Source organism: Poecilia mexicana, unplaced genomic scaffold (genome assembly GCF_051168715.1).
Source record: "Poecilia mexicana isolate PSO_F unplaced genomic scaffold, ASM5116871v1 scaffold_10, whole genome shotgun sequence".
Classification (NCBI taxonomy): domain Eukaryota; kingdom Metazoa; phylum Chordata; class Actinopteri; order Cyprinodontiformes; family Poeciliidae; genus Poecilia; species Poecilia mexicana.
Genome location: NW_028263379.1, coordinates 6,458,368 through 6,473,538, shown reverse-complemented (window position 1 = coordinate 6,473,538; position 15,171 = coordinate 6,458,368). Strand labels below are relative to the sequence as shown.

Here is a 15,171-nt window from a genome sequence, read left to right as displayed (position 1 = left end):
ACAGAGATTTAGACCTAGACGACATTTTAATAGTCATTTTATTCCTGTAGCTGGTTTAAATTAAGGCGACACTATGTCATTTAAGTTATTTGAATGTGCTGTTAGATTTTATTAAAACACTACACTAGCTAATAAATGGCAACTGGGAGCACATTCAGATTCTCTCACCAAGGCGGCAGCTTCTCGCTTTCCTGAGCCTTTGGGATCAGGAGATTAAAATCCTGTTGGCAGGGCGTCTGATTAAATGGGTCTGATATGCTCTCTGGGCTTTTCCTTCACTTTCTACATCTCCATCAGTCAGGCCCACACAAAGCGAGTCACGCTATTTATCGTGAAGAAAAGACTTTTCACTCCACAATGATAAAACATGCTACAAGTTGTAAAACTTTGTCCCAATGGAATTACTGGAACGACAGTCGCTCAGTCGTGTCCTTGAGCAAGAAGATTCTTCGCCCAGTTTGCCTGCTGGTGGTGGTCAGTGACCCGTTGATGCTGGTTAAATTTCAGCCATTCACTGCTGTTAGTCTTTCCCAGGGCAGCTATGGCTACAATGTAGCTAACTGCCACATTTCAGAAAACTCTGTATTTTTGTGTGTGTGTGTGTGTACATGAAAAAAATGGAGATTTTCCACACATTGTAGTCTGCCACAAATAATGTGCCAAAATACCCACAAACTTGTTTTGATTTCCAGTTGACATTGTTTAAATGAACCTCCTGGTGCCACGTTTAAATCCCAACATGAAGTCGTGGTTGATTTGAAGCAATTGGTTTGGCTGACAGGTTTTAGCTTTGCTCTACACCGCCCCCTATGGGTTTGGTATGTTTAAAACAACACTCGGGTGGATTTGTGGGGGTTCACGTGGATAAAACAGATATGCAACGTCAAATGTTAAAGAAAGTTGAAATTGTCTGAACTGTAGTGATTTTGGTTTGTTCCAAAATTGTGTCCAACTGCGAAGCTGTGTGACACCAACTGCTCTCTTGATCACTGACATTAAATCTGATACTGACAAACAGTACAGACATTTAATAGTTAATGAATGATTTAATAGCAACCTGACAAATCAGAGTTTGTGCTCTCAAGCAGAAGGTTGGAAAGCCCTGACTTTTATTTTGTGAAATATAATTTCAAAAATATGAAGTTAGCTATGATTTAATGATTTTTTTCAGAAAGTTGAAATAGGAAGACAGAAACGGATAATACTAACATTTTAGTTAGAATAAATAAGCTGATACTGACAAAATCAACATGGTGATCAGAGCCAACCGTTTTAGCTGAAATTTGGGCTTTTTCATATATTGCATCTGAAAAAAAAATATTACCGAAAACTAAAGGATGTTAAAAAAAGATTTGAAAAATCAACAATAACTGAATTGTGATGGTTTTCCCACTGTTGCAGTAAAAAGCTACACCAGAAATGGAAATCACAGGTGTTAATGGGTGAGATAAGCAGGCATGGCATTACTGTCATGGCAGCCGATGCTGATGGGAATAACATTATGATGCCATTACTGTAATAGGATCTGTTAGCCCATTGGGGGGTATCCTGCTGAGATAAATTGTTGTTTACAAAAGCCCTCATTTGTGTGCAAATACCATATAAACAAAAAGACAGAAAAAAAGATTGACTACTTTAGGTTTTTTTAATCTTTTGTTGGGACTTTTGTTCACTTTTTGGTCTAATTTGAAACTAAAATGACATATAAAGGGCATATTAATAATTACAAATTTAATTGAAAGCAAGTTTCCACATTTACAGCCCACTATGGTTACAGACATTTTAGCATACCAGACAAAAAAGTTACTTACACAAAGATTTTTATACATAGGCTACAACAGTTTTAAAAATTCATACTGAGCATTATATCATGCGAAGCATGTCAGAGGCTTTGGTATCCTGCAGGCCTCCCTGAGGGGAACAGCGCAAACTGTGAGAAAAGCGGATGAGATAACTCATCAGCAGTGACACATTTACGGCAATTACAGGAATATTAAGGTGATTTTTTTCCCTCCACAGCATATGTGCTCTGCAAACCAGGCACCGTCCATCACAAAGATGTACAGCCTGCTGTTTGCATGTGCTTGAGTGTGTGTCTGCGTGTGGTCGCGGCGTGTGAGTGATGCCAGCGGCGCTGACAGTCGATCAATCCGTTTACTGTTCAAGTGCAGATGGTGTCAGGCCTCTCCGTGTGTCTGCCGGAGCTGCAGGCTGCTTCCAGCACCACGGACAGTGCCACCAGCAACGGAGTGGTGGATCAAATGGTTTCAGCAGGTGAAAAAATACAAAAAAGGATTTATTTATGCATTTCTCATCCTTATCATCAGTGTTTTTAAATGGAAGCCAGGATGTAAACGCCCACTGTAATTTTCCTCCCATGTAAAACAGTGTTGAATGTCATGGCCACTTCTAGAGGATTCACATGCAACTACTGACACCTTCCTGCAAAACGAGGGCAGAGGCGTCGTTCTTTAAACACCCAGAGCTCCCATCTAACAGCATTTAAATCACAGATGTTCTCTAAAACACAACCTTAATGTCACTGATGATGCTGATAAAAACAAAGTAGATTTATTTGCGTAGATTAATATATAAATCACTGCGAGCAGCTAGTGTTATTAAGAATCTGAGAGTGTGTTTGCACGCGTCATTGACAGCGAGCACATGGCGGCCGTTTCTAGTACAACACACTGACACACATCTGAGGCTCAACGGGGGCAACGATCAGCCTCTGATCGCGTCCTTGGTCTGCCCTGCCTTCATTCATCCTGCACAGACTCAATAGAAATCCGATGCACGTCCATTACAGGGCCGGTAATCATATCTACAGGGTCATAAATGATGAGGGGAGAGGAGAAAAAATAAAAAAAATAAGAGGATGCACATCGATAGGCTACTTACCGGGGTTTTATCTTGCTGGCTCGGGACTCCATTGCTGTCTGATGCTGCTAATGGTTTCATAATGAAAAAATGTTCACCGGGCTAACAGCTAACATCCCAGGCCTGATTTCCCCTCATCTTCAGCAACCCGCCACCCCTTCTCCCTCAGCTGCACCGTCTCTGCTTGATAGTTTTGGGAGTACCCGCTATTCTCGGCCCGATTCAGCTTTCCAAAGCAGCGACGCCTCCTGCGTTTATTCCAGCTGGATCATGAAAACCATACAGAGGAAGATGGATAGGGATAAAAAAAAAAAAGATCCTTTTTTATCCAAGTGATAAACAGCCTGCTTCTTTTTGGCTGTCACATCTCCAATCGGGGAGCAGCAGCGCGCCGATAAGAAAGCAGAAAAACGTGAAAAAAAAGATGACAAAAATGGCTGACAACACTTTCACTCACGTTTGCTCCCTCCGCCTTCCCTCTCTCTCTTTCCCTCTTCTTCCCTCTCCCTCGTTCGGAAAGTGAAGCGACGCGCACGCACGTAGAAACGCCTTTTGTGCACCATTAGATTATTCCAAGCCTGAAACGCCTGCAGCCTCCAGTGAGGTACCCAGTGGTTTGTTTGGAGCGGCGTGTGTGGATGTGTGTCAGGGGTGGAGGGGGAGGAGGAGAAGGGGGTAAGAACCTCCTCCCAGTCTGACAGTGATGCTGCTGGAGCGCTCCTCTGGCAAATTCAGAGATGGAAATAAGAGAAGGGAGGATGAGAGATGGAGAGATGAAGAACAATCTGATGTAGAGATCAAAAGGTAGATGAATAGATGGATGAGTGATGGAGGTATGAAGGCATGGGGTGTTGAAGGGAGGCAGAAGCTGAACAATGCAATCATTGCACTCTTTTTAGCACAAGACAGCAGCTGGATTCGGTTGGCATAGCAACGGACTGCAGGAAAGCCATTTCCTGGGCGGGGAAGTTGTAGCACTTCCTCCTCGGAGAAGCAGCGAAGAGGAGATGGAGGTCCAGCTGTAGCTGCCACTCAGTGGAGATAGCCATGGCAACTAGGCGACTACGAGCCCCCGCACCCACAGAGCCAACCATCCAGCACCCCCATACACACACACACTTCAAACACACACACACACCCTCCAGGGCCTTTAGTTGCTGTGGCGACGGAGGCAGCGAGACATACCGAAATGGAGGGAGGGAGGGGAGAAGAGAGCATAAAAGAGACGGAGAAAGTGGCAGCAGAGTGAGCCACTTCACCTGGACCACAACGAGCCGCAGTGTCACCAGGAGACGCTCCAATCACTCATCAACCGAGATACTAACTATTCACTCTGTTTCACAAACTGGGAAATACACAAATCCACTCAAGAAACCTTTAAAAAAAATTCAACTTGTACTTCAGTTGCATCAAGTTACATGATAAAAAAACAACAAAAAAAACCCAAAAAACTTTGATTTGATAAGAACTAAGTGCAACTAATTACAGTTATCAAGATATGGTGACCAAATTAGTTCATATGGTTCTTTCTTCAAGTCATTTACACAATTGTTTCAAAGTCCTGCTACTGCTAATAATTTGATATGGGCCTGAATTTCACAAGATGCTCAGTATTTCTCACTTTAAATGTCTTGAGTTCTCATAAACTTTCCATTTTATTCTCATAATATTACAACATTATTTCTGGTAATATTATGACCTTAAATAAATGTAGTCTGCCATAATGTTCTCTCATAAGGTTAACCTGAATTCAGAATCTAAATAAACTAAAGATTTAAAACACATGATGATAGGCCTGCTGCCATCACGCTGAACTATGAAAAACCGAGGAGCGCATTGATGACAAAAAAAACAAAACAAAAAAACCCCCAGCAAAAAACCAGATTTTCCAAATTAATAATCTTCAAGAACCAAAAAACCCATAATTTTAAGTAAGAGATTAGGCTGATGCGATAAAAAGTGTAGCGATTTTAAGGCTTCGCCAGGGGTGCCATCATATTTTTTTTTGTAGTTTGTGGAGATGCTGAAAGTTGATGCAAAGAAGTTGCCTTGTATTTTTGCTAACAGTAAGAGAAAGAAGGTAGATTTGCGGAAATAATGGATGGAAGTGTCAAACATGACAATAAATTGTGAAAGAGTTTCTGTTCACGACAAAACAAGCAGAAATCAAGTCAGTCAGAGCAGAAAAACCAGCTGCAGCAGAAGAGACAAAAACATGAAAACTGTACATGTAATATTTACTTATCGTTTATTATGTGATTGGTCTTTTTACTCCAGCTTCATCCTTCTTTGTCTTTTGGTGCTTTAGCTCATAAATTGCTTCAAACTATCTTGGGGGGAGTTTTACAAAAATAATCTACCATCAGAATCTGAATTAGTGCACAGGACGCTGCCATGGGAAATGTATCCAAAGTCAACTGGAAGATTACACAATTAACTGGGAAACAGGAAAATCAATAACCATAATCCTGAATGGCGGCTGCACATCCCTGCTCCATTCATACAAGAATTAAAATATATATATATATATCATACATGCGTTAAACATCCAATGCAAAACATCCAAAAATAATGAATGCACAATCAAGAACACAAAAAAATCTAATAAGCAATATTTCATCGGATTCATATTTGTTGCGGATGGTGTCTTGCACAAAGCCTGAGTCCTCAGCCTGTGCCTGGAAAGTGGAGTACTACTAGCTGGTTTTGGAGCAGCTCCAGTCAAAGCAACGGGGGAGGTGAGTGGGAGGGGGGTGAGAGAAGCCTGGAGACCCAGGATGACATCACCTTTCCTGCCCCCAGCCATGATGTAATGTTTCAAAACAAGCACAAAAAAATGCTCAGGTGGTTTGCAGAGCAGCCCAGTCATTAATGTCTCCAACAATTGTCTCCGGGGGTGGGGGGTGAAGAGGACAGAGGGCGTCATTACATCACCGCAGCAACCAGACTGCGCCTTGGGAATATCAGAAACTCCTGCCCAACCCCCATCATCTGGAGCTTTCTAGCAACAAACCAATTAATCAGGTTTTTACTGACTAATAAACAAAATTTAAAGGAAAGGCAGGCACATTAAAAAACACCCCCCCTCAGAATAGCATTAAAGCTCTCATTTTCAGATGCAGAGAGTGCTAAACGCAAGAGGTGGAGGTGGGGGCGGGGGGGGCCTCATGTGTCACTGTAAACACACTGCAAAGTGGGTGTGATAAGCAAGGCCATGCATGGTGCTTTACTTGCTGATGCGTAGCATTGGAGCTATAAAAACCTCATTACATCTCCAGAAAACAAACACATGGACTCACAGCGATGAGATTCCAGCTTTAAACCAAAGAACAGGGGTGGATTTGTAGTCATATACTCAAAACAGCATGAGGGGCCCAAATTTTAGTTCTAGAGAGATCCTGAGTTAGTAAGCATCTGACATCAAAATAGTAAACTGACATAAGAAACATTTTATTACTTTACTTTTATACAGAACCATAAAGCACAACAAATATATAAATATATAACGGGAATTTGCCTTTTGGGTCGGATCGAAAATGACATCTAGGAATCCAAGAGTAAAACACGAGACTGTGTTGTTAGGTTCTATACAAAGACTTAGTAGAACTAAACAAACTTAAAAATCATTTATGTTGACTTCGCTTTTTATTTGGAGGTAACAAGATTTCAACAAAAGTAGAGCACAACTGCAATATGTTAGGAAAAGGAAACTATTTTAATAATTTTTACAAATAAACACCTGAAGTGCGTCGTCCATTTTGTTTACAGAAAATAAATGTTTAACTTTTGACATAGATTCTAATTTGGATTTAAATATGAACTTTGACTAGGCCTTAGTCTTCATGATGCTGGTTGTTCTTTGAGCCAGAAACAAAATGGCTGCATTAAATCACACAGTTACGTGACCGGTTATTGAAACTGGTTGCACTTGATATTATTTAGGGGTTTCGGAATAAACGGGGGATGAATATATCTGCACAACACCATTTTCAGGTTTTCATTTGAATCCATTGTGTTATTTTCCCTCCAACGACTTAAGTATGCAAAATATTAAAAGTTTGTGTGGTTTGAATCTTTCTGCAAGGCAATGTCTATAAGAAGCTGTAAGGAGTCAGAAAATCCAACCTCACATCAATAAACAGCCGGTTAAAAGTTCTTTGATCAAACATGAACGTTTTGCTCCTCTGATCCTCTGAAAGACCTGCAGCATCCATTAGAAGATCAGAGTCTCAGGTTTTGATTTATTGATCCATTCCTAAACGTATTCAGTGAATTTGTTTGGAAGTCAACAGAAAGCCACGTGCAGCAAGGACATTAATCAGTGACATGTGTCCCATTACGACGGCTCTAAGTGGCGTTGTGAGAGCGGGAACAATGATCTAATAAAAAGACTCCATTTTCATAGCTGCTGCAGCTCATGGGATTACTTCATTTTTCAAGCTGTTGTCACCTGCACGGTGCTCTGGAAACAATTTGATAGAGATGCGGGCTGCCAGACACGCCTAAAAGATTACACTTGTAGGTTCATCAGGGCAAAACATCTGTTGTACTGGAGCACCTGCTGGAAGCAGCATAAATCTGGGAGGAACATGAACTACGGTGCTTTCAAGAGAATGAGCAGCACACCGAGAGCAGGAGAAGTTCATCAGTAACCTGCGGTTTCCGGATCAAGTCAGATAGTAACTGAAAGGTTACGACCTGGTAGTCTTTACTTCTTCAGGTTCAACAGTCAGTTACAGCAGGAAATGTGATGATCACAACTTTCAACTTTAATCTCCAACTGCATCAAGAAAGGGAGGAGATTCTCAAATTCAAAAAGTATATCAATGCAGTGGTTATAAAAATAACCTAACCAACTGATCAATATGGTCCAAAATTATGTTTTCATGTAACTGTATGAATATGAGTTATTTGGACTGATAATCAACACAAGCATAGAATAAAACACCTGTTAAAATTAGCAGTAGTTTTCAGCAACTTATATTTGCCGTTTGGCTCTTTATGGAGTAACATGATTACGACAAACTGATATTAGCAGGTTTATTAGCTGAGCTGTCTGCTCAGGCTGCAGTTGAAAGAATCTCAATATATCTAAAAAAATAATAGAAACATCTCTTTAGTTTCACAGGATTACACATGTGAATGTTTTCCATTTTTTATTTTATTAATCATATTTTAAGATATCTACTCAAAGGTTTAGGCCAGACTGCCATATTAGTCTGCAGTGTCTGATCAAGCAAATTAGCTCAACCATAAACTGATCAAACAATCCTATTATGAGCTTAAAGCCCCGATTTTCATCATGCTTCAAAGAGACAAAAGAGGGAAACTGAGATTGTTGCCATGCAGGCATATTACCATTCAAATAGATGTTCTCCATCTATCATGCTCCAAACACTCGGTCTCTAAAAGTACCTGGCAACCTAAGCTTTCTCTATACCACAGGTTGAAAACCGAAGCCCAGCCAATAAATTAGCAGTTCTCCTTCACCTACAAAAGCCTCTATTTCAGCTGAACTATTGAGCCAAAAATATCTGCTCCACTTTACTTCAACACTTAATGTTTGATATTAGGCTATTAATAACAACAAACAGGGCTGTTGGCTTTGTGGAGTATGATGGGGAAAAGAGGCGTGGGTGCTTAAATCAAAGAAACAAAAGATACTTCAAATAAAAACTGCATAGTCTACCCACACACTGCTGACAATAAAAGCATGAAGAACTCCTTTCACTGTTGCCACTTCTATTCATTTAAAAAGGAAAGCTGAAACATACGAGAATGAATTATGCAGGGAATTAGCATAGAATTTAAACAATCGTGATGTTTTATGAAAGAAACGCTGAAAGTTCAACTGGATCATTGAGAAACCAAGCAGTCACAGATGCAGGATGAGGAATAATTGTACAATAAACTCATTATGCTTTGATCACTGCCTTTCCTACACAATTTCCATGCGAGAGTGAGGTTTCTGTAACTCTGAGCAGCTGAGGCAGAGCAGGCAGTCACAAAGGACATCTCTAAAAATAGGAGCACGGCTTTTCTGCAGCCGAGAGTGGCAGGTTTGTTCTCTCTGCATTTACCAGCAGGTATGAGCGATCAGCGCTTTGAGCTCTGATCTCTTCCACCTCTCCCTCTTAATCCCTTTCCGCCCTGTTACTGCAGCACCCTAATGAAAGACTGAAAAAGCTGCAGATCTATTGGTGTAACAGCATTCTATATGTAGCAGAATTATTAAAACTGAAATCTTCCATCTGTCACGACAACCAGAGTAGAGATAATAATAATCCAAAGAGCCCAAAGATAATCTTCAGGGAAAAAACATGCACCTCAATCATCTCAATTGTTACCATTATCACACTTTACAGCCCTATAAGTTGTATAAGAGTGATAGTTATCATCCCCCTGTCATTACATGACAACTGGATGTGGTAGTGGTTGCTTTTTTTTTTTTTAAGTAAAATCAAGATAAAATGGATGGCAGCAGCAGAATGGGCGTCTTTTATCAGTCCTTCTTATTAACAATTCAATTCATATTGTTGTTGACGTGATGGTAATAGAATTGGAGAGCGGAGCAGAGCTTCCCTTTCCATCATTATCAGCGCCCGCGCCTGCAAATGGAAGGTGTTTATTGAGGAAGTCTGCTAGCAGCTACAGATAGGACGAATGGGGAATCAGACGCAGATAAGCCTACCGAACACATGCAGCTAGAAACAAAAGACGCACAATGAAAACAACAGACAAACACTGCTAATGGATACGGTACCTTCTTCGGTTTATTGCATTCCTGGAAGCCGAGTTAGGGGGCGAGCCGTGAAAGGAAGCAGAAGACAGGAGAGTTATCAAATACGACACTTTTCAGCTGAGGGTGTGAGAAACTGGAGGTGCAAACCTTGCTGACATGTTAAAAATAAATCATACACCTGGTTTTATCTTTTTCTATCTCCAGATTAGCATATGAACTGTGAAACCTTTGCATTGAGAACATCTAAGTTATGAACAAAACAGCAGAAAAAAGTTGTGAAAGCCAAGTTTCAATTAAATACATCACAGAATGCACTTTTTACCAACAGTTTTAATGATCACTGATGGTCACATGTGACATCAGTGTTGTGATTAAATAAAAGAACAAAAGCTGTGTAGTCGACCCCTGTAAGAAAATTCAGCTTTGGAAGCTGAAATACAATGCTGGGTGCTGATTGGCTGAACCCCAAAGAGTAGCGCTAAGGAAGACTGGAGACGTTAGCTTCTACGGGGATGAGAAGGTTTTCGCTGCAGATAAGCCCTGACTTTTGGGACAGTTCTGGGCAGCTAACAGAGTAAAACTTTTCTCTTTATGTTTAAGTCAAATTAGAATTGAATTTGATGGTTCCTGAAGCTATATAAGCACAGAAAGAGAAAACATTTTTTACTTCTTAATGGTATTTTAGGAAATAGTTGAGCTGGACTTCTTGTTTTACCTCTGTGGTGACCTTTAAGAAAATGATCAAAGTGTTGGAGAGAAACTACTCTATTATAGTTTCAGCTTTTGAGGTTGGAGTTACATTTTAAACAGTCAAGCTGAAGGAAAATCAATTATCTGACATCTACCTGGAAGGTGCAAACCTCGCTGACACGTTAAAAATAAATGATACACCAGTCCTTCCAGGTTTGGGAATGTCTTCCTGGAATTAAGGATGAGTTTAAATAAAGATAGAAGGGAGACATCCAAATCAAGAACTTAAAAAGAGCTATGGATCTGATCTGCTGTGCAGCATTCAGTAAAGAAGATCCATCAACAGCAGCCATGTTGACATTTCCTTCTAGTCTGAGTGACAGAGAATCCCCACAAAGACCTTAAGAGAGTGACTGAGAAAGAGATCTGAGAGAAAACCTCTGTGTGTGTGCGTGTGTGCGTGTGTGTGTGTGTGTGTTGGGTCGACAGCTCAAATAGTCGATGATTTTAGAGGAAGAGATAGCACATGTGAGATAAGGTGCAAAATGGAGAGCGACTGAGAAATGGAGATTATCAGCCATTTGGAAAGGAAATATAAAAAGATCAAGTATGTGTGTGTGTGTGTGTGTGTGTGTGTGCGTGTGTGCGTGTGTGTGTGTGTGTGTGTGTGTGCGCGTGTATGTGCGTGTTTGCGTGCGTGTGTGTGTGTGTGTGTTCATTTTGAACAAGGCACACAAGTGTCATCTCACAGTGTTGAGTACACAGGAGGCATGTGTTGAATCCTAAACACTGTCCTTTTTCACGCACTGATTTATCCATGGAAACAGAAATATATGTGAAATATTTATCTTGATCCTTATGAATCCAACATTTGTCTTTTTATTTTCAGTGACAATAAAAAATTATTGTTTGGATTTATTCATGATACATTAAAGGACAAACATTACTTGAATAATTTTCCTTGGAGTAAGAATTAGACTAAACAACCAATGCCAATCCAATGCCAGGTTGGCATTGGATTGGCATTGGTATGCCAACCCAGCATACCAATGTCAATACAGTTTAATGCACAAATGAGAATTATTTGTGTAATAAAACTATTACCTCACTCAAGAAACCTGCAGAACATTTCTCTAGTGCATCCATGTGGCATTTAACTATTAAACTACTAAAGTTTTCCTGAATTTGTTTGTTTGGGGTGAAATTGAGATCTGGCATTAAAAGCAGGAATCTATGCAGTTCTATAAAAACAGTAAAATCTACACAATCAGGTCACCTTAATCCCTTTACTGCACAACTTTCTGCAGGATGAACACCCAAAAAAGACAATGCGGTCTAAATTATCGAGTAACCTAATGTGATGTTTGCATTGTAGCCCTTAAACGGGCAGTAAGATTAATATTATAGATGCTTATTTCTTTGATTAACATGATAAAGCACTACAACTTTCCTGCACTTTGGAAATAAACGTAATAAATCACTCCTGACTTGATTGATCTCTGGCTTTACAGAGTAACAGAGAACTGTAGTGAAGTTCATCAGCTAATGGATGTTAATATTAATCCCAGTTCAGTCCTCTGTGTAACAGAATTCATTCAGATCAGAAAATAAACATGCTTACAGTCATGAGAGCAGACTCTATTTGTGTTTAAGGAATTATCCTCCATTATGTTTGAACCTTAAAGGCCTAATAAAGTTCCTTTAACAACAGCTCAGCTTCAGATTGTTTGTCTTTGTGAGCCCTCCCACTGGGAGCTTCAATCTGAGGTGAGTCTGACTTTGATTTTTCACCCATGGTGCTCTGCAGCAGCTTACAACCTGTACCCAGTGTTGCTCAGGGACAGGAGGGGTTCGCACAGCTGCCTGCAAACAATCTGGGACCTGAGAGTTATACAACAATCTCTATTTAAATCAGGAAGGCCACTGATGCTTCTAGCAAAGAAATCGGTTATTTCAGGATTCACCAAGTATTATGGCTGACATTTAAACATGTTTAGCTAAGCACCAAATTAGAGATGAAGATATTCAAATACTACTTCACTGTAATATACATAATTTAGTGTCTCAAACATTTGAACAGAATTGAACCATTTTACTAGTTTTTCAAAGGGCAAAATGCTGTTTAATCATACTGCACCATCTTAAAGGTGGCAACGTGGGTCAACTTTTTTGTTCTGCCTTGATGTTTGTTTGGATTGGATGCATGTTCTACTGGCATCTATAGGCATGAGGAAGTTGAGGTTATGGACTGAGTTTCTCTCCGTGGTTTCACACCTGTCCTCACATCTACCTTAAAGACGATAACTGAGATAAGCCCTTTTCTTCTTTCGCTTCAAAGAATCTCTTTGTTGTGCTTCTCTCCTCCTCAACAAGCCTCAGGGAGGAAGGATGGAACGTTTGGGTTATGCCTGGCGTTCTAAAAGCTACAGATTAGCATGCTATGCCAGCTTAGCAACCGCCAATATTCAGCATCTTAACTACCTTCTCCTTCAGCAACAACGTTATTGTTAAATAATCTGCCTTCCATACTGTACTTCTAAGTGTGCGCCCATTTGGTAATACTGGTTGTCATTGCGCAGGCTCCATCCTTCTCACAGGATTTGTTTCCGAGCACAGAGTTCAGAGTTCGTGCAGAGATGTCGGGCCATGAGAAAGTTCAGAACCGTCCAGCATGTATTTGGAGATCAGAGTAGGGTGTGATAAAAGCTGGAAGATTACGTTTCTCCTTTTTAAGAGGAACAGATTCACAAAGTCGGAGACAAAAACAGACGAGTACCCTGACGAGGACCCGAGGGAATGCTGGGAACGAGAGGAATGCTGTGAGACGCTTTGGAACAGGAAGTTGTGTGCAGGAACTGCATGATGGCTATTTACTTATTTCTTTGAGATTTCGTTTCCCAGGGAAATAAACTAAAGTGCAAAGAGTTTATGTGGAGGAACAACACTCAGCAACCAGCTAATTTTTCTTCAATGTAAAGATAAAAAACAAAAAATAGATCAAAATCTGACAATTTAGTTTTGATCTGCAGCTCAAATATTGAATTTTTTTATTATTATTAAATGCATCAAAATTAATACTGGTAGTTTCACAGTGTCATTCTTTGTAGAAATTCAGTGCAAATATAAAAGAAACAACATGCATTTGTTGTTATATCCATATTAAAACAGTAACTGGATCTATTTAATAGTAAGCCAAAGTTATAAAGAGCCATTGTGGAAGGTTCAAAGTTGCAAACCAATGTCTCATATGTTATAATCCTTAGTAAAAATATTGGGACTGGCAGAGCAGACTTAGAAGAAAATCATGAATCGGTCTTAGTCAGGAAAAGCCTGACTGGTGCATCTCTACTATCTGCGGTTTGAATTACTTTTAATGAGATTTTAAAGAAAGTGGAGTTTTCTCCAGCTGTAGCATTTCTACTTCCACCTCCAGTACATGTGCACTGCCTATCAGCTGGAAGAAAATACGCCATTACATTTTTTTTGTAAATTCACTGAAACCGCAACATCTCTACGAAAAAAACCTGATGACTTAGCCAGTCACTTTAAAGAGATCACAAACATCCCAACATGAATCACAAATAGAGCTACTCTGACACCAAACATGGTTCCAGAAGAGACTCAGTTAGACACGCTGAACAAACTACAGAAACATTCATTAAAAAGACGACAGATCAACAAACAGAAAGCTGAACGGTCTCAAGAGTCTCTAAACAGACACAGAAGTGGAGCAACTCTAATCCAACAAGAAGAAGGGAAACGATTTAAATCAGCAAAGATCAGAGGAAAGCATGAAGGAGCAGAAGGGCAGGGCAAAGCGAGCACCTCCCCTTCCCCCCAAAAAGACCAGACATCACAGCACAACCTTCTCTGACCAGATCAGCTAAAGGCAGAAAACACAAAGTTACCCTAACAGCGATTACAGCGGAGGAGCGGCTCTGGAGAACAGCGAGAATAAACACGGGCTGAAACTCACCGTGTGGTAACCCCGGGCTACGGGCGGCTTTCCAGTGGGGTACGGGTCCACCGTGTCGATGATAGTCTGTCGCTCGCCTTTCTGGTTGATCTTCCGAAAGCGCCGCCGGGACTGTCGGTGCGAGGCTTGTCGTTGAAAGTACTCCTCATTTTCATCCATATAGTCCACCTGCAAGCAACACGGATAGAAGGGGAGTGACTGTCTTCGTCTTCATTCACACCCTTCTCCTCTTCCTCATCCTCCCATCAGCAAAAGAAAACAAAATAATAACAACAAAACTCCCCCATGTCTCTCCTGCCTCCCGCCTCTCTGGTTGCGTAAAAATAGAAGTGTGTGTGTGTGTGGGCTGTGCAGCGCGGCGCACACCGACGTCAGAGGATGCTCACATCACGAAACAAGAGACAGTGAGGAATTTGTATGAGAGTGGTGAGCTGGGAGAGAGGCGGACTGACAGGCAGACATAAACAATGATGAAGTTCCGTGCAGAAAAAGACACTTTGCTACCTTAAGTTAAAATCAGGTTAAATCCCTGCTTCCATTCATAATGAATGAGGAGAAGGAGAAAAAAACATAGAAAACTGGAACAGGACAGCTCTCATCCTACCAGGTAATCCTAAAATAGTTTTTCTATCTTCATATTCGGGGCCCAATCCTTCTCATCTCTCTCGCTATTTTTCACATTTCTTGCAGCTCAACCTTTGGGATTACGCTGCTAAAAACCTCACTCCGCCTTACCAATGGCTGCCATGACAACGGCAGCAGAGTTGTGTGCTAGCGAGGGCATAAAAGCGTGTTTGTGTGTCTAATTGCTCTCTCTAAGCTGTGTGTGTGTGCATGTGTGTGTGTACAGTACAGGCACCTCGGCAGTGGATGAATGTGCTTA

The 15,171-nt window shown here is 40.7% G+C and overlaps 1 protein-coding gene across 8 annotated transcripts in view; it reads right to left on the bottom strand.

Annotated features, from left to right (window-relative positions):
* The window catches only part of rapgef2b (Rap guanine nucleotide exchange factor 2b), a 103,155-nt gene that overhangs the window by 29,885 nt on the left and 58,099 nt on the right, over positions 1-15,171 (bottom strand). For all 8 annotated transcript variants that reach the window (XM_088009362.1, XM_088009366.1, XM_088009363.1 and 5 more), the window contains one exon: positions 14,289-14,456. In XM_088009362.1, coding sequence (XP_087865488.1) covers positions 14,289-14,456 — 168 coding nt within the window. The remainder of the gene's footprint in view (positions 1-14,288; positions 14,457-15,171) is intronic.